Genomic DNA, 20,862 nt, shown 5'->3' on the forward strand with positions numbered 1-20,862 from the left:
ACAAATATGACTACACTGTGTGTATATTTTATATAGTAATTATTATTACAACATGTCCTTATCTGGGATTTGAACTCACAACCTCTTGGGTCACTGCATTCCAATCTTCCTACTACACCACCATGTCTGTGTCAATAGCTACATTATATTACACTATATTCCTACACTTTGGACTTCAAAGCGAATAATTATTAGCTTTAGAAAACAATTATATTTATCATGGTGGGAGTAACATTAAAACAGATGAATTGAACACACCAACATTAGACAACTACACAGAAAACACTCAAATTGCTGAAATAATTAAATGAATCAATGATGAGGGTATAGCCAGAATAACTGATAACTAAAATAGCAGTAAAGATGGGTCACTCTTTTGCTAAATACTAAAAGAGTATATGTAATTAATATGATTGGGAACACTACAGACTTTATGGCGCAGCAGAAAGGTCAGTGTACTTCAAATCAAAAAGTTGTGAGTTAAAATATGACCCAACCTGGGATTTAAACTAAACGTGATCACATGTGAAGTTTCAAAAACACATATTTTCACGTTAAATGTTCCAAAAAAACATTTTCACATGTGAAATGTCACATGTAAAGTGTTCCAAAAACACGTTTTCAAATGTGAAATGTCATGTGAAGTGTTCCAAAAACACGTTTTCACATGATTTTCCATGTGAAATGCCACATTTTAAGTATAAAAAAACATGGTTTTACAGTGATCATAGATGCATTTCCCACTAGTAATTACCAGTTGGAGGGTTGTTCAAGTGGATTGTTTTCCAGTTGTATGTGGTAAATTCCCACTTCCCACTTGGCTACAAATGCAGGATTCATTACAATCATTACTGCACTTTGAATGTAGTCGGGGGGCAATGCTAACAATTTAACAATGCTACAGAACTGACAGTATACAAGCTTAATGTTTATGAACAGAATACAACATGGCACATTAACTGGGATAACATTCCCTCTCATGGGAGACTAAAAAAGCCACGCCTCAAATAAGCCACTCCTGCAATCCTCTGATAGGCTGACGCTGCTACAGTAGTTTCCACTTTAAAAAAATGACAAATTCACAGAAACTTCTGTCAATAAGTTCAATTAAGGTTCTAGAAAATGCACAATATCCTCTTCACAGTGCAGCTCATTACTGACCCATTCTCTTGCAAGATTTGCAGAAACAGTGTCAAAGGAGTTGCTCAACTTGCATTGGCATAAACATCAAACATTTAAACTGCTCCAACACTTCCACTGATGGTTGGCACAAATACACATATGGTTAAAAACACCCCCAAATATGCTAATAAGCCCTAACCAGTACATTGCCCCAGCAATATTTTAAAGCACAGTGTTGATCGTACCTTATATTCTAAATATTAGATAGAAAAATCTTCTATACCTACAAGGTACTGAACTGTACCCTGTGAGTTTATATGTGTAGCTGTGAAGTGTACCTTTGACCTTTGAAAAACAGGTTTTGTCTATACATGAAGACACTTCCTTCTAGGCTTGCGACTTTAGCAAGTCCTCTCACTGCAAGTTCCCTTTCATTGTCAGTGATACACTATTGTCAACTCAAACTGGTTGAGAATGATTGATTTCTAATGCTCTACTATGAAGTCATTTAATTAAAAGAATTTATGAGAACTGAAAATATGCTGTTGCTTTATATTGGGATGGCAGGGTAGCCTAGTGGTTAGAGTGTTGGACTAGTAATTGAAAGGTTGCAAGATTGAATCCCCGAGCTGACAAGGTACAAATCTGTCGTTCTGCCCCTGAACAAGGAGGTTAACCCAGTGTTCCTAGGCCGTCATTGAAAATAAGAATTTGTTCTTAACTCAAATCAAATGTATTTATATAGCCCTTCGTACATCAGCTGATATCTCAAAGTGCTGTACAGAAACCCTGCCTAGTAAAATATCAGGGTTCCCCAACTAGCAGGCTGCGGGCCGAATATGGCCCTCGAGTGGTTTTATTTGGCCTCCCAAGTTTTCTGAGCCCCCCCCAAAAAAATAGATTTGTAATTTTTATTGTTGGACATAATAGTGCAATCAACTACCGCTCACCTTCTAAATGCCTTCCCTTTTTCAACTCTCCTAAAACCACCGCTTATGTAAAAGTGTATCCTCTCAATTACGTCTCATTTCACCTCACCCCCTACCTTCACCCACATGTCACTATAGTCCACCCTAACCCCTACCTTCACCCACATGTCACTATAGTCCACCCTAACCCCTACCTTCACCCACATGTCACTATAGTCCACCCTAACCCCTACCTTCACCCACATGTCACTATAGTCCACCCTAACCCCTACCTTCACCCACATGTCACTATAGTCCACCCTAACCCCTACCTTCACCCACATGTCACTATAGTCCACCCTAACCCCTACCTTCACCCACGTCACTATAGTCCACCCTAACCCCTACCTTCACCCACATGTCACTATAGTCCACCCTAACCCCTACCTTCACCCACATGTCACTATAGTCCACCCTAACCCCTACCTTCACCCACATGTCACTATAGTCCACCCTAACCCCTACCTTCACCCACATGTCACTATAGTCCACCCTAACCCCTACCTTCACCCACGTCACTATAGTCCACCCTAACCCCTACCTTCACCCACGTCACTATAGTCCACCCTAACCCCTACCTTCACCCACATGTCGCTATAGTCCACCCTAACCCCTACCTTCACCCACATGTCACTATAGTCCACCCTAAACCCTACCTTCACCCACATGTCACTATAGTCCACCCTAACCCCTACCTCTACTATTGGCTCATCGTCATTGCCCTAACCCCTCCTTCACCTCTTCTATTGGCCCATTGTCATTGCCCTAACCCCTCCTTCACCTCTTCTATTGGCCAATCGTCATGGCCCTCCTTTCTTGTCCCCTCCTTCCACTTTATGCTGATTATCAGATAAATCTGATGGGCGTAATCCAGTGTGACGACACTAATCCCCAAGTTAACAATCATAGGGCCCCGCCGTCCTGCTCGACACACTGAGTCCTGTGACTTTCGGCAGCTCCCGGCCTCTTCCGTCCCCAGGTAAGGCTCAACCTCTTCCCCGATCAGGGAGCCTCCGATGTGGGGTACCCACTGTGATCCGTCTCCCTGACACCTAGGGGGTGGTGCATTCCAAACCCTGCTGGGGGTTTAGCAGTTCTGATGGACCCTGTGGAGTGTTGCCACCCAGTGGAGCCCAGATGAGGACGTTTTTTTGCTCAAAGGAAGAAGTGAAAATTGATATATATTGCATTAAATCTTGCTCTCATATTTTACAAGGCAGAACAATGCCTTGTCTGCAGGTTCGATTGTTGAAAGCTGACGGTTAAATCTGATAAACAGTAGAGCTTTGAATACTTTGTGGTTGATAGTGCATATCTCAACGTGGACCGGTGGGAATGGTTTTAGCTTCCTTGTTGTGCCTGATTGAGGACTTAGGAATCCACTGCCTGTAGCTCTGACTAACGATGCATCTGAGTCCAGTGCTTTCAGAGCTTTGGTAGCGGAGCCCTCTAGTTGGCTCAGTCACAAATCCAGGGAAGCTTTGGTTGCATGTGAAGCTCAGTCACAAATCCAGGGAAGCTTTGGTTGCATGTGAAGCTCAGTCACAAATCCAGGGAAGCTTTGGTTGCATGTGAAGCTCAGTCACAAATCCAGGGAAGCTTTGGCTACATGTGAAGCTGAGTCACAAATCCAGGGAAGCTTTGGCTGCATGTGAAGCTCAGTCACAAATCCAGGGAAGCTTTGGCTGCATGTGAAGCTCAGTCACAAATCCAGGGAAGCTTTGGCTACATGTGAAGCTCAGTCACAAATCTAGGGAAGCTTTGGCTACATGTGAAGCTCAGTCACAAATCCAGGGAAGCTTTGGCTGCATGTGAAGCTCTGGATGATTTTAATGCTAGCTTTGTCTATCTGAATGTGCTAGATCAATTGCACACTTTGACTGTTTTTCAGACTTTTTTGGTCTGACACTGTTCATACAACAACTGTGCTACAGAGTCAGTGATATCATGATTGAGTCTGGTATTATATTAGATACATCCTGCTATATAAAGAGTCTGGTGTTGTATTAGATACATCCTGCTATATAAAGAGTCTGGTATTATATTAGATACATCCTGCTATATAAAGAGTCTGGTGGTGTATTAGATACATCCTGCTATATAAAGAGTCTGGTGGTGTATTAGATAAAGCCTGCTATATAAAGAGTCTGGTATTATATTAGATACATCCTGCTATATAAAGAGTCTGGTGTTGTATTAGATACATCCTGCTATATAAAGAGTCTGGTGTTATATTAGATACATCCTGCTATATAAAGAGTCTGGTGTTGTATTAGATACATCCTGCTATATAAAGAGTCTGGTGTTGTATTAGATACATCCTGCTATATAAAGAGTCTGGTATTATATTAGATACATCCTGCTATATAAAGAGTCTGGTGTTGTATTAGATACATCCTGCTATATAAAGAGTCTGGTATTATATTAGATACATCCTGCTATATAAAGAGTCTGGTGTTGTATTAGATACAGCCTGCTATATAAAGAGTCTGGTATTATATTAGATACATCCTGCTATATAAAGAGTCTGGTGTTGTATTAGATACATCCTGCTATATAAAGAGTCTGGTGTTGTATTAGATACATCCTGCTATATAAAGAGTCTGGTATTATATTAGATACATCCTGCTATATAAAGAGTCTGGTGGTGTATTAGATACATCCTGCTATATAAAGAGTCTGGTGTTGTATTAGATACATCCTGCTATATAAAGAGTCTGGTGTTGTATTAGATACATCCTGCTATATAAAGAGTCTGGTGTTGTATTAGATAAAGCCTGCTAGCTATATAAAGAATACACAGAATTGTAAACAATGTAGTAAAACAGATAATGGACTGTATGAATGTCATCACTGTTTCAAACAGGCCTGAGTCTCAAATTGCACCCAATTCACTATGTTGTGAGCTATTTATGACCAAGTCACATAAGGTTCTGGTCAAAAGTAGTGCACTATATAGGGAATAGGGTCCCATAAGGCTCTGGTCAAAAGTAGTGCACTATATAGGGAATAGGGTGCCATAAGGCTCTGGTCAAAAGTAGTGCACTATATAGGGAATAGGGTGCCATAAGGCTCTGGTCAAAAGTAGTGCACTGTATAGGGAATAGGGTGCCATTTGGGACACATAGAATTAGAAAACCTAGATACGTTTTGTTGGCAGCTGGATCAAAACATGTACCTCAGGGGAATAATCCTGAAATGGAGGTAACCTAAAAATAGGAGAATGAGATGAAAAAAAAGGTGTAGGAGCTGAAGTGTAACAAATGCTGAGGGGGTTGAGATGGAGCGTAAGCCTGGAGCACAATAAATTCATTGTTATATTTTTTCAAGTTTTCCTGGAATCTCCAACCGTGAATAATCAAATCCGTCTTATTTTCCAGTGACTACGTAGCGGCTCTAAACAACTGAAGAAATGGCTGTCGTGGTAAGTACATCTAAGCTCCTCTCTTGGTGTGCAACAGGCTTACATGCCCCACTGCAATAATTCAGACACATTCAGTGGTGTTTGTATTGCAGATGAATGTCAAAAGTATCAAGTCTGATGAATGTAGAGACATGTTGAGCTTAAGAGTCAGTTCTGACATGTTCTGTTCAGGTGGTTACTTTTCATCCATTGCAGAGCAGAAACAATCTACCATCAAGGTCCTTAGGAGGATGCAATCCACAATAGATACTCTTACTGCGTCATTATGTTCTTCCTTCGCGTTCCACATCATGGTTAGTCAAACAGCAGAAACAGAATGACACTCAATATGGCCGCCAGACAGTCCAGCCGTCAGGGAACGTTGACTTGAATGGGGATATCTGTTCTATAGATTGTGTTTCTAGGACTCCAACACCACATAACGTCCTATGCCATGGACAATGGCAGTTCCACATTTCTCAGGCACATTAGCACTGGATGCCGTCAATCGCTAGCATTAACCCCTAATCACAGATCTCAGTCACAGGTTTACCAGGCTTTGCTGCACTCATGTGAGGGAGATTAGCCAATGCTAACACTGAAGCCCATTGATACAGGCCTCCTTTTGGATTGAGTTTTTGGGCGTATGCCCTGGATTAAACTAGGTTTAAACCTCATTTTTGTAAGGTAGTCTTGTGAGCGAATGGTGATTTTGTTGGCAAGTCATGGTTGTCATTATCCACCCCCCTCTCTACCCAGAGTGGAACGTTCCGCATGGTGTCGGAGGAGGAGCAGGCTCTCAGGGCCAAGCTGGAGCGCCTCACGGTTAAGGACCACGGTCCCGTGTTCGGACCCTGCGCCAAGCTGCCTGACCACACAGTGCAGAAGGTCTGTGGTCACTCTCTCACACAAGCCTCACGCTGTAGATTCACTTAACATCTTAAGCCCTACCACAAACTCAAGTGCAACCACAAATCAAATCACATACAACTGTTGTAGACATTACCGTGAAATGCTTCCTTACGAGCCCTTCCCAACAATGCAGAGTTTAAAAATACAAATAAAATAATACAAATATAATATAAAATTAAGTACAAAAGTAGCAGTGCCAGGTACTTGAGGTAGATATGTACATGGAGGCAGGGTAAAGTGACTAGGCATCAGGATAGATGATAATAAGGTATTTGAGGTAGATATGTACATGAAGGCAGGGTAAAGTGACTAGGCATCAGGATAGATAATAATAAGGTATTTGAGGTAGATATGTACATGGAGGCAGGGTAAAGTGACTAGACATCAGGATAGATGATAATGAGGTAGATATGTACATGAAGGCAGGGTAAAGTGACTAGGCATCAGGATAGATAATAATAAGGTATTTGAGGTAGATATGTACATGGAGGCAGGGTAAAGTGACTAGACATCAGGATAGATGATAATGAGGTAGATATGTACATGAAGGCAGGGTAAAGTGACTAGACATCAGGATAGATAATAATGAGGTAGATATGTACATGAAGGCAGGGTAAAGTGACTAGGCATCAGGATAGATAATAATAAGGTATTTGAGGTAGATATGTACATGAAGGCAGGGTAAAGTGACTAGGCATCAGGATAGATAATAATAAGGTATTAGAGGTAGATATGCACATGGAGGCAGGGTAAAGTGACTAGACATCAGGATAGATAATAATGAGGTAGATATGTACATGGAGGCAGGGTAAAGTGACTAGACATCAGGATAGATGATAATTAAGAGGTAGATATGTACATGAAGGCAGGGTAAAGTGACTAGACATCAGGATAGATAATAATAAGGTATTTGAGGTAGATATGTACATGAAGGCAGGGTAAAGTGACTAGGCATCAGGATAGATAATAATAAGGTATTAGAGGTAGATATGTACATGAAGGCAGGGTAAAGTGACTAGGCATCAGGATAGATAATAAAGTATGAGGTAGATATGTACATGAAGGCAGGGTAAAGTGACTAGGCATCAGGATAGATAATAATAAGGTATTTGAGGTAGATATGTACATGAAGGCAGGGTAAAGTGACTAGGCATCAGGATAGATAATATTAAGGTATTTGAGGTAGATATGTACATGGAGGCAGGGTAAAGTGACTAGACATCAGGATAGATAATAATAAGGTATTTGAGGTAGATATGTACATGAAGGCAGGGTAAAGTGACTAGGCATCAGAATAGATAATAATAAGGTATTTGAGGTAGATATGTACATGAAGGCAGGGTAAAGTGACTAGGCATCAGGATAGATAATAATAAGGTATTTGAGGTAGATATGTACATGAAGGCAGGGTAAAGTGACTAGGCATCAGGATAGATAATAATAAGGTATTTGAGGTAGATATGTACATGAAGGCAGGGTAAAGTGACTAGGCATCAGGATAGATAACAATGAGGTATATATGTACATGGAGGCAGGGTAAAGTGACTAGACATCAGGATAGATAATAATAAGAGTAAAATATAAACAGAGTAGCAGCAGTAAATGATGAGAGTAAAAGTGTGTGTGTGAGTGTGTATAATAATGTGTATGTATGTGTGTTTGTGTTGTGTCGGTGTGTGTTATGTGTGTGCGTATGTAGAGTATGTGAATGTGTGTGGGTTTTGTGTGGGAGTGTCAATGTAGTGTGTGTGAGTGTGTATATGGTTTGTATACAGTGCATTTGGAAAGTATTCAGACCCCTTGACTTTTTCCACATTTTGTTGCGTTACAGCCTTATTCTAAAATTGATTCAATCTTTTCTACACACATTCCTGCGTTGTCATGGCTGTGTGCTTAGGTTTGTTGTCCTGTTGGAAGGTGAACCTTCGCCCCAGTCTGAGGTCCTGAGCACTCTGGAGCAGGTTTTCATCAAGGATCTCTCCGCATTTTACTCTGTTCATCTTTCCCTCGTTCCTGACTAGTCTCCCAGTCCCTGGCGCTGAAAAACATCCCCGGAGCATGATGCTGCCACCACCATGCTTCACCGTAGGGATGGTGCCAGGTTTCCTCCAGACGTGACGCTTGGCATTCAGGCCAAACGGTTTAATCTTGGTTTCATCAGACCAGAGAATCTTGTTTCTCATGGTCTGAGAGTCCTTTAGGTGCCTATTGGCAAACTCTAAGCGGGCTGTCATGAGCCTTTTACTGAGGAGTGGCTTCCGTGTAGCCACTGTACCATAAGATTTGATTGGTAGAGTGCTGCAGAGATGGTTGTCCTTCTGGAAGTTTATCCTATATCCACAGAGGAACTCTGGAGCTCTGTCAGAGTGACCATCGGGTTCTTGGTCACCTCACTGACCAAGGCCCTTCTCCCCCGATTGCTCAGTTTGGCCGGGCGGCCAACTCTAGGAAGATTCTTGGTGGTTCCAAACTTCTTCCATTTAAGAATGTTTATTATTTTTATTTTTTATTTCACCTTTATTTAACCAGGTAGGCAAGTTGAGAACAAGTTCTCATTTACAATTGCGACCTGGCCAAGAATGATGAGGCCACTGTGTTCTTGGGGACCTTCAATGCTGCAGAAATGTTTTGTTAACCTTCCCCAGATCTGTGCCTCGACACAATCCTGTCTCTGAGCTCTATGGACAATTCTTTTGACCTCATGGCTTGGTTTTTGCTCTGACATGCACTGTCAACTGTGAGACCTTATATAGAGAGGTGTTTGCCTTTCCAAATCATGTCCAATCAATTGAATTTACCACAGGTGGACTCCAATCAAGTTGTAGAAACAGCTCAAGGATGATCAATGGATGATGCACACACCTAAGCTCATTTTCGAGTTCATAGCAAAGGGTCTGAATACTTGTGTAAATAAGGTATTTCAGTTTTTTTTTATATTTAATACATTTGCAAAAATGTCTAAAAACCTGTTTTCGCTTTGACATTGTGGGGTATTGTGTGTAGATTTCTGAGGAAATAGTTTTATTTAATCAATTTGTGAATAAGGCAGAAACGTAACAAAATGTGGAAAATGTCAAGGGGTCTGAATACTTTTCGAATGCACTATATATAGTCCAGTGAGTGTGCATAGGCTCAGTGCAGATAGTACCATTGATTGACTAGTTAGCAGTCTGGCTATTTAGCAGTCTTATTGCTTGGTGGCTGGAGTCTTTCGCAATTTTTCGTGCCTTACTCTGACAACGTCTGATATAGAGGTATTGGATGGCTGGGACCTCGGCCCAGTGATGTACTGGGCTGTCCGCACCACCCTCTGTAGCACATTGCGGTCAAGGGAGATGTATTTGCCATACCAAGCGGTGATGCATCCAGTCACAATGCTCTCGATGGTGCAGCTGTAGAACTTTTTGAGGATCCGAGGGCCCATGGCAAATCTTTTCAGCCTTCTGAGGGAGAAGAGGCACTGTCGTGCCCTCTTCACGACTGTGCAGGTGTGTGTGGACCATGTTAGGTCCTTAGTGATGTGGACACCAAGGAACTTAAAACTCTTGACTCGCGCCACAACAGCCCTGTTGATGTGTATGGGGGCATGCTCTGACCTCTTTCTCCTATAATCCAAGATCAGCTCCTTTGTCATACTGACCAAGGAGAGGTTGTTGTCCTGGCACCACACTGCTAAGACTCTGACCTCCTCCCTGTAGACTGACTCATCGCCGTCGGTCATCAGGCCTAACACCGTCGTGTCGTAATGTTCAGCTGGAGTACAGACAATCTGTACAAACTCGCCCTCTCTGGTCTCCAAAACAACAACACTTAATTGTGATTGAATTTTTCCCAACATTTCTTTGCAAAGGGCATTGACAAGAACAGTCATGACAGCGTACTGACAAGAACAGTCATGACAGCGTACTGACAAGAACAGTCATGACAGCATGCTGACAAGAACAGTCATGACAGCGTGCTGACAAGAACAGTCATGACAGCGTACTGACAAGAACAGTCATGACAGCGTACTGACAAGAACAGTCATGACAGCATGCTGACAAGAACAGTCATGACAGCATACTGACAAGAACAGTCATGACAGCATGCTGACAAGAACAGTCATGACAGCATGCTGACAAGAACAGTCATGACAGCGTACTGACAAGAACAGTCATGACAGCATGCTGACAAGAACAGTCATGACAGCATGCTGACAAGAACAGTCATGACAGCGTACTGACAAGAACAGTCATGACAGCATACTGACAAGAACAGTCATGACAGCATGCTGACAAGAACAGTCATGACTGCGTACTGACAAGAACAGTCATGACAGCGTACTGACAAGAACAGTCATGACAGCGTAATGACAAGAACAGTCATGACAGCGTGCTGACAAGAACAGTCATGACAGCATGCTGACAAGAACAGTCATGACAGCATGCTGACAAGAACAGTCATGACAGCGTACTGACAAGAACAGTCATGACAGCGTACTGACAAGAACAGTCATGACAGCGTACTGACAAGAACAGTCATGACAGCGTATTGACAAGAACAGTCATGACAGCATAATGACAAGAACAGTCATGACAACGTACTGACAAGAACAGTCATGACAGCGTACTGACAAGAACAGTCATGACAGCATAATGACAAGAACAGTCATGACAGCGTACTGACAAGAACAGTCATGACAGCGTACTGACAAGAACAGTCATGACAGCGTACTGACAAGAACAGTCATGACAGCATGCTGACAAGAACAGTCATGACAGCATAATGACAAGAACAGTTATGACAGCATACTGACAAGAACAGTCATGACAGCATGCTGACAAGAACAGTCATGACAGCGTACTGACAAGAACAGTCATGACAGCATACTGACAAGAACAGTCATGACAGCATGCTGACAAGAACAGTCATGACAGCGTACTGACAAGAACAGTCATGACAGCATACTGACAAGAACAGTCATGACAGCGTGCTGACAAGAACAGTCATGACAGCGTACTGACAAGAACAGTCATGACAGCGTACTGACAAGAACAGTCATGACAGCGTACTGACAAGAACAGTCATGACAGCGTGCTGACAAGAACAGTCATGACAGCGTGCTGACAAGAACAGTCATGACAGCGTACTGACAAGAACAGTCATGACAGCGTACTGACAAGAACAGTCATGACAGCGTACTGACAAGAACAGTGATGACAGCGTGCTGACAAGAACAGTCATGACAGCGTACTGACAAGAACAGTCATGACAGCGTACTGACAAGAACAGTCATGACAGCGTACTGACAAGAACAGTCATGACAGCGTACTGACAAGAACAGTCATGACAGCGTACTGACAAGAACAGTCATGACAGCATGCTGACAAGAACAGTCATGACAGCATACTGACAAGAACAGTCATGACAGCATACTGACAAGAACAGTCATGACAGCATACTGACAAGAACATTCATGACAGCGTGCTGACAAGAACAGTCATGACAGCGTATTGACAAGAACAGTCATGACAGCATAATGACAAGAACAGTCATGACAGCGTACTGACAAGAACAGTCATGACAGCATGCTGACAAGAACAGTCATGACAGCATACTGACAAGAACAGTCATGACAGCGTACTGACAAGAACAGTCATGACAGCGTACTGACAAGAACAGTCATGACAGCGTACTGACAAGAACAGTCATGACAGCGTGCTGACAAGAACAGTCATGACAGCGTATTGACAAGAACAGTCATGACAGCATAATGACAAGAACAGTCATGACAGCGTACTGACAAGAACAGGCATGACAGCGTACTGACAAGAACAGTCATGACAGCATGCTGACAAGAACAGTCATGACAGCGTACTGACAAGAACAGTCATGACAGCGTACTGACAAGAACAGTCATGACAGCATACTGACAAGAACAGTCATGACAGCGTACTGACAAGAACAGTCATGACAGCGTACTGACAAGAACAGTCATGACAGCGTACTGACAAGAACAGTCATGACAGCGTGCTGACAAGAACAGTCATGACAGCGTGCTGACAAGAACAGTCATGACAGAATACTGACAAGAACAGTCATGACAGCGTACTGACAAGAACAGTCATGACAGCGTATTGACAAGAACAGTCATGACAGCATAATGACAAGAACAGTCATGACAGCGTACTGACAAGAACAGTCATGACAGCGTATTGACAAGAACAGTCATGACAGCATAATGACAAGAACAGTCATGACAGCGTACTGACAAGAACAGTCATGACAGCGTACTGACAAGAACAGTCATGACAGCGTACTGACAAGAACAGTCATGACAGCGTACTGACAAGAACAGTCATGACAGCGTACTGACAAGAACAGTCATGACAGCGTAATGACAAGAACAGTCATGACAGCATAATGACAAGAACAGTCATGACAGCATAATGACAAGAACAGTCATGACAGCATAATGACAAGAACAGTCATGACAGTATAATGACAAGAACAGTCATGACAGCTTACTGACAAGAACAGTCATGACAGCGTATTGACAAGAACAGTCATGACAGCGTACTGACAAGAACAGTCATGACAGCGTACTGACAAGAACAGTCATGACAGCGTGCTGACAAGAACAGTCATGACAGCATACTGACAAGAACAGTCATGACAGCGTGCTGACAAGAACAGTCATGACAGCATGCTGACAAGAACAGTCATGACAGCATAATGACAAGAACAGTCATGACAGCATAATGACAAGAACAGTCATGACAGCATAATGACAAGAACAGTCATGACAGCATCCTGACAAGAACAGTCATGACAGCATAATGACAAGAACAGTCATGACAGCATAATGACAAGAACAGTCATGACAGCGTGCTGACAAGAACAGTCATGACAGCATAATGACAAGAACAGTCATGACAGCGTACTGACAAGAACAGTCATGACAGCGTACTGACAAGAACAGTCATGACAGCATGCTCACAAGAACAGTCATGACAGCATAATGACAAGAACAGTCATGACAGCATACTGACAAGAACTGTCATGACAGCATAATGACAAGAACAGGCATGACAGCATACTGACAAGAACAGTCATGACAGCATAAAGACAAGAACAGTCATGACAGCATAATGACAAGAACAGTCATGACAGCGTGCTGACAAGAACAGTCATGACAGCATAATGACAAGAACAGTCATGACAGCGTGCTGACAAGAACAGTCATGACAGCATAATGACAAGAACAGTCATGACAGCGTGCTGACAAGAACAGTCATGACAGCGTACTGACAAGAACAGTCATGACAGCGTACTGACAAGAACAGTCATGACAGCATAATGACAAGAACAGTCATGACAGCATGCTGACAAGAACAGTCATGACAGCATGCTGACAAGAACAGTCATGACAGCATGCTGACAAGAACAGTCATGACAGCATAATGACAAGAACAGTCATGACAGCATACTGACAAGAACAGTCATGACAGCATAATGACAAGAACAGTCATGACAGCATACTGACAAGAACAGTCATGACAGCATAATGACAAGAACAGTCATGACAGCATAATGACAAGAACAGTCATGACAGCGTGCTGACAAGAACAGTCATGACAGCGTACTGACAAGAACAGTCATGACAGCATAATGACAAGAACAGTCATGACAGCATAATGACAAGAACAGTCATGAAAGCATAATGACAAGAACAGTCATGACAGCATAATGACAAGAACAGTCATGACAGCATAATGACAAGAACAGTCATGACAGCATAATGACAAGAACAGTCATGACAGCATAATGACAAGAACAGTCATGACAGCATAATGACAAGAACAGTCATGACAGCATGCTGACAAGAACAGTCATGACAGCATAATGACAAGAACAGTCATGACAGCGTACTGACAAGAACAGTCATGACAGCGTACTGACAAGAACAGTCATGACAGCATGCTGACAAGAACAGTCATGACAGCATGCTGACAAGAACAGTCATGACAGCATGCTGACAAGAACAGTCATGACAGCATAATGACAAGAACAGTCATGACAGCATAATGACAAGAACAGTCATGACAGCATAATGACAAGAACAGTCATGACAGCATAATGACAAGAACAGTCATGACAGCATAATGACAAGAACAGTCATGACAGCATACTGACAAGAACAGTCATGACAGCATACTGACAAGAACAGTCATGACAGCATAATGACAAGAACAGTCATGACAGCATACTGACAAGAACAGTCATGACAGCATAATGACAAGAACAGTCATGACAGCATAATGACAAGAACAGTCATGACAGCATGCTGACAAGAACAGTCATGACAGCATAATGACAAGAACAGTCATGACAGCATAATGACAAGAACAGTCATGACAGCATAATGACAAGAACAGTCATGACAGCATAATGACAAGAACAGTCATGACAGCATAATGTGTAGATGCCACATGAACATGTAACACTATCCTCTGCACACAGTACAATGAATGTAGACCTCATCCGGTTCTGGGGTTGTAGACCTCATCCGGTTCTGGGGTTGTAGACCTCATCCGGTTCTGGGGTTGTAGACCTCATCCGGTTCTGGGATTGTAGACCTCATCCGGTTCTGAGGTTGTAGACCTCATCCGGTTCTGAGGTTGTAGACCTCATCCGGTTCTGAGGTTGTAGACCTCATCCGGTTCTGGGGTTGTAGACCTCATCCGGTTCTGAGGTTGACTGACTGATGCGTTGTTGGTTCCCTACAGGCCAAGGATGAGCTGAATGAAACAGACGAGAAGCGGGCGTTGGCGGTCAAGGAGCTGAGGGGAATAATCAAGGAGACGGCAGATGCTGGGGACGACCTGGCCAAGGGGGTGCTGGAAACCTTCGGAGAGAAGCCTGACGGCATGCTGGTCCGCTTCATCCGCGCCAGGAAATACGACGTGCCCCGAGCATTTGACCTCATGAAGGGTGGGTCCCTACAGAAAACTGTGCTGTATGTCAGTGCAGCTCAGTGGTGAAGTTTTCTGTCTATTTCATTAAAGCTGAGGTGATGTGTTAAAATTGCTTTATCTTTCAATGACAGGCCGCTATAACCTGGCCCCAAATATGTTGCTGTATAGTCTAGAACTGTTGGAGTAGGCAAGGGAGCACAAAAATATTTGGGACCAGGCTAAGTCAGCTATGCACATGATCATTTTAAACATTGCCATTGGAAGGAAATGTACAGTTTGATTAAACCCAACCAAGCAACATATGCATGTGTTGAACTTCCTGTCTCTTTAACTCCTCCTGACTTGGCCAGAGTCTATCTGATGTTGATGACCCTGTGTCCGTGTTCAGGTTACGTGCGCTTCAGGAGAGACTACCCTGAGCTGTTCGAGAACCTGACCCCCGAGGCTGTCCGCAGCACCATCGAGGCCGGCTACCCAGGCATCCTGTCCAGCAGAGACAAGTACGGCCGCATCGTGCTACTCTTCAACATCGAGAACTGGGACTACGAAGAGATCACCTTCGACGAGGTGTCTAGCAGGGACCTGGGTCCCCACAATGCACCCATTTGAGATACATTGGTTTTAGTGCCCCACAAGGCACTAAAACATGGCAGGAGCAATGTTTTCATAGACATTCAACAATGGGAGTTATTGATAATTGTAATCAGGTGGACAAGCCCTTGATAATAATAACTTGAATTAAATCAAGATATCTGTGGTTATCAAAGGGCCTCGTTCACGTTCAGTAAAGTGAGGGGAACATGCTAAAAATATTTTTTTAAACTCTAAATGCATTTGTGTAGATAAGTTGAAAGGGTGCTTGGAACCAAAAATAGATCACAAAAAACTGTAAAATAAAAAAAAAGGCCAGCAATCACTTGATTATGATTTTCAATAATAGAAGCTTTGTTCTAATTGTCTTTCTGGCCTGAAACGTATGCCCCAGTGTGTGGTCTATTAATAAGTCATGTTGCTATGAAAGACAATTAAAACAAAGCTTCTAGTATTGAAAATCATAATCAAGAGAGTGGTTTCGTTTTTTTAAATTCTTCTGAAATGTTGACAACTGTGTATGTGTGTGTGTGTGTGTGTGTGTGTGTGTGACTATTTGTGTGTGTGACTATGTGTGTGTGTTGTGTGTGTGTGTGTAACTGTGTGTGTGTGTGTGTGTGTGTGTGTGTGTGTGTGTGTGTGTGTGTGTGTGTGTGTGTGTTCACCAGATCCTCCGTGCCTACTGTGTAATCCTGGAGAAGTTGCTAGAGAACGAGGAGACTCAGATCAATGGTTTCTGCATCATTGAGAACTTCAAGGGCTTCACCATGCAGCAGGCCTCCGGCATCAAACCCACTGAGCTCAAGAAGATGGTGGACATGTTGCAGGTCACTTTCACAAACACATTCCGAGGGAATACTGAACAGAACATTACCTTATTAGGATACAAAATAATGGATTTTTTTATCCATTTAATCATTTTTAAACCAATGGATTGTCTTCCCAATGATGGCCTGAATTCTATTTGTATGGGCCTGAAAACTTTACCTGCGCCATTGGTGGTAGAGGTGGGATCTGATTCTACTCACGCAGCACATTCATTTACATGCTTACCATTTTCCCTTCAGACATTCATTTACTCTCTGGTAAAAGTGGTTGTTGCTGTTTTTAGAAACATCAGACAATCTGTTCGACCTACATGTGCTGAACTCTTTACGGCAAAGCTCAACAGTTCAACTTTCCCTTTCCGTTACTCGCGCAATGAGGATGCTTATGGGCATAGTGGTGATGAGATCTGTAACTAACTGACCCTCTGTTCCACTTGTGTGTTTCAGGACTCCTTCCCTGCCCGTTTCAAAGCGGTCCATTTCATCCACCAGCCCTGGTACTTCACCACCACCTACAACGTGGTCAAGCCACTCATGAAGGGCAAGCTGCTGGAGAGAGTGAGTGAAACAGGCCCTGAGAGAGAACATGAAAGAATGAATTAATCCTTTTTAGAGAGAGCGACGAAGGTGGTGATAAAAGAATGGGGAAAACATGGGATTTGATGGGGGAAATGTCTTATATCTCATGAGTAACACGATAAAACTATATGAATCAACAACAAATAATGAAGGTGAATGGGTTCCTAATCAATCGGAAAATACACATTTTTGTTTTTATTGTGTCTTTATTTAACTAGGCAAGTCAGTTAAGAACAAATTCTTATTTACATTGACAGCCTATGAACAGTGGGATAACTGCCTTGTTCAGGGGCAGAACGACAGATTTTTACCTTGTCAGCTCGGGGATTTGATCTAGCAACCTTTCGGTTACTGGCTCAACGTTCTAACCACTAGGTTACCTGCCTTATGTAACTAAATAACAAGGTGAATGGGTTCTTAATCAACCGGTAATATACAGGTAACGCTAAATACATGAATACAAATAACAAATCCATATTTGGTGAGAACATTTTAGTTCAGAGGTCCAACATTCTGTCTGCCAATCAGGTGTTTGTCCACGGAGACGAGCTGGACAACTACTACAAGGAGTTTGACGCCGACATCCTGCCTTCCGAGTTCAACGGCAAGAACTCCAAGTACGACGGCAAAGCCATAGCAGCCAAGCTGTTCGACTGAACACCCCCTCCTTCTCATTCGCCACTCCTCCAAGCAGACTGGGACCCCCACACAAACACAGACAGAAAATATGAAAAACATAAGAGTGTGGCTTTATTAGAAAATAATGTAAAAGATGGGTGTGGTATTGTACTGTTGTTGTTTTCCAAGAGTTATTAAGTATTAAACACCCAACAAAGCACTCCCAACAGAGGACTATATAGCCTTGGCTCAGGCCTTACCTGAGTTACTTAACAGCTCTAACCATGGAGCTTTTCTCTGTGTAACCCATCTCTGCAACCTGGACTCAGGGGTAGAGGTAACAAATAGTAAATGTAAAAACGGGACACTCCAATTCGTATGGTATGGTATGTATTCATTTGTGGATGTCCATCATACATTTCGTACAACGAATTACAATTTGTATGATATGTTACGAATTTTCTAAACATGATATCTTTCTAATTCCAATTTGTTGTGGCTATCGTTAGCTAGGTGGCGAACACTAACGTTGGCTAACATTAGCTAGGCTAGGGGTTAAGGTTAGGGTTAGGAGTTAGGTTAAAGGGTTAAGGTTAGGGTTAGGGGAAGGGTTAGCTAATATGCTGAGTAGTTGCAAAGTAGCTAAAAAGGGGTAAGTAGCTGCAAACATGCTAATTAGCTAAAATGCTAAAGTTGTCCGTGATGAGATTGGAACACACAACCTTTGGGTTGCTAGACGTTCACGTCATACGCCACCCATCCACTCTGACCAATCACCCTACGATAACCTTCTGTCTTATGTAACCATATCAAACTTAACATATCATACAAATCTGAGTGTCTCGGATTTACATTTACATCTAATCTATGAGACCAGGCTGATCTTTGACACATACAGCTAGCACTAGTTAAACCTGACAGGACCCAGTTCTCTATCCACCTCCCTTTTCTCCTCAGGGCGATACAAGGCCATGAATCAAACAAGTGCCTGTCTCTATTTGTTTGTTTTTGACCGTGCTTAGAGATGAATATCAGCAGTTTTATCCTCTGTGGATCAATGCAGAGGCATGAGCATGTCACCACAATGTGGACAATAAACTGTATGGAAAGAACGATGAAGGATGACCATTTCTGTTCACCTTGGTTTGCAGGATATTTGCACACAAACACAGGTTAGCAAGGAATACACAATAAAGGCCCCCTCACCCACCCATAACTGTATTGTGTTGTGCTCACCCTAATTTAACCCTAAAAAAAAACACACGTGATGACTTTGTACATCATGCCAAGTTGGGATTCTACACTCTAACGACATCATTGTACATCTATAAGGGTTGTAAACAAAACAAAGGAAAAGTCAAACAAAGGAAGAATTACATAGGGAACGATGAGAGGGCGGGGCTAGTAATGTTGTGACCTTAGTTCTCTCATCAAGGCTCTCAGGCCCGCAACTCTTCCCTCACCAACCCAATAAACACATAGGTACATGTGGTCCATTTTCTACCATCGAATAGAATACAGACAAGCAAAATATTTTTATTTTTATTTATTTAACCTTTATTTAACTAGGCGTGCCAGTTAAGAACAAATTCTTATTTACAATGACGGCCTACCCCGGCCAAACCCTAACCCGGACGACGCTGGGCCAATTGTGCGCCGCCCTATGGGACTCCCAATCACGGCCGGTTGTGATACAGCCTGGAATCGAACCAGGGTCTGTAGTGACAATATAAAAAGAAGACAGAGACCGGAATTCAATCAAAGGCGCATTGTCGTAAAACGCACTGCACTGGTCAACAGTACGCCTTTTAAAATGCAATTCCCTGACACGTGCGGAGATCACATTCACGTTAAACGCTGCGGATGTCTGCTCAAGAGCAAAATACCTTTAAAAGTAAAGTGCAGTTTGTTTGTTTACAATGCGCCTTTGATTGAATAGTGCATTTGGGCTGAAGCTTCTAGGAATGAGATTACTTTCTAATCAATACAATTTGACCACTGGGAGGCAACATTTACTAAAGTAGGATATTCACTCAATGTGAGAATTCATCCATCGCTTATGAGAACAAGGGCATCCAACATCTGCTGCAGCAAATAAAAAGTCAGAAATACTGTAACCATGATAAATATTTGAACCTTAAAGGGACATTTCACCCTGGCTCTGCCATGGCATATAGTCATTATTATTATTATTGAGAAAAGACGTATCTTAATTGATAAATATTTGTATAATAAATACAAGTTTGTGAAAATATTGCTAAACAAATTCTAATTATTTTCTCTGCACATCAGGGGTTTGGAAAAAATATTTTAAAAGTTTTACACAGATAGGAAATACTATGATACAATACTATTTACACAAACTATTGCCATTTACATCCAGACACAAGATTATTATCTCAGACATTACAATAAAGCTTTACTTCTCACTCATTTAAACCCACCAAGATTAGACTGGACCAAGGAATCAGGAATTATCATAGATATTCGTTTAGTGAACCAATTAAGCCCAATTAACCCAAAATCTGCCAGGGCATTTCTTACACACCGCCCCAAGATTAAAATAGAATAATGTAAAAGATAACTAATGTAAAATATACTGTGTCTGTAAAATGTATGTAGTATGTATAAACTGGAAGTAGAAGTCTAAGTATTGTTGTCCTTTAGTTTACTCCAATTAAGGGAGGGTTAGGGGGAAAATTATTAAAGATAATACACTGCTCAAAAAAATAAAGGGAACACTTAGACAACACAATGTAACTCCAAGTCAATCACACTTCTGTGAAATCAAACTGTCCACTTAGGAAGCAACACTGATTGACAATAAATGTCACATGCTGTTGTGCAAATGGAATAGACAACAGGTGGAAATTATAGGCAATTAG

General features: G+C 42.2%; 1 protein-coding gene across 1 annotated transcript; it reads left to right on the plus strand.

The window, feature by feature from the left end:
• The first annotated feature begins 2,972 nt into the window (after positions 1 to 2,972).
• LOC106584650 (retinaldehyde-binding protein 1) lies at positions 2,973 to 19,089 on the plus strand. The gene is made up of 8 exons (XM_014170145.2): positions 2,973 to 3,069; positions 5,471 to 5,514; positions 6,253 to 6,381; positions 15,174 to 15,378; positions 15,751 to 15,929; positions 16,622 to 16,780; positions 17,228 to 17,338; positions 17,888 to 19,089. Exons 2-8 carry the CDS (start codon positions 5,503 to 5,505, stop codon positions 18,014 to 18,016), a joined length of 924 nt encoding a protein of 307 aa, XP_014025620.1. The 5' UTR covers positions 2,973 to 3,069; positions 5,471 to 5,502; the 3' UTR covers positions 18,017 to 19,089.
• The last annotated feature ends 1,773 nt before the right edge of the window (positions 19,090 to 20,862 follow it).

This window comes from Salmo salar, chromosome ssa23, assembly GCF_905237065.1.
Source record: "Salmo salar chromosome ssa23, Ssal_v3.1, whole genome shotgun sequence".
Taxonomy (NCBI): Eukaryota; Metazoa; Chordata; class Actinopteri; order Salmoniformes; family Salmonidae; genus Salmo; species Salmo salar.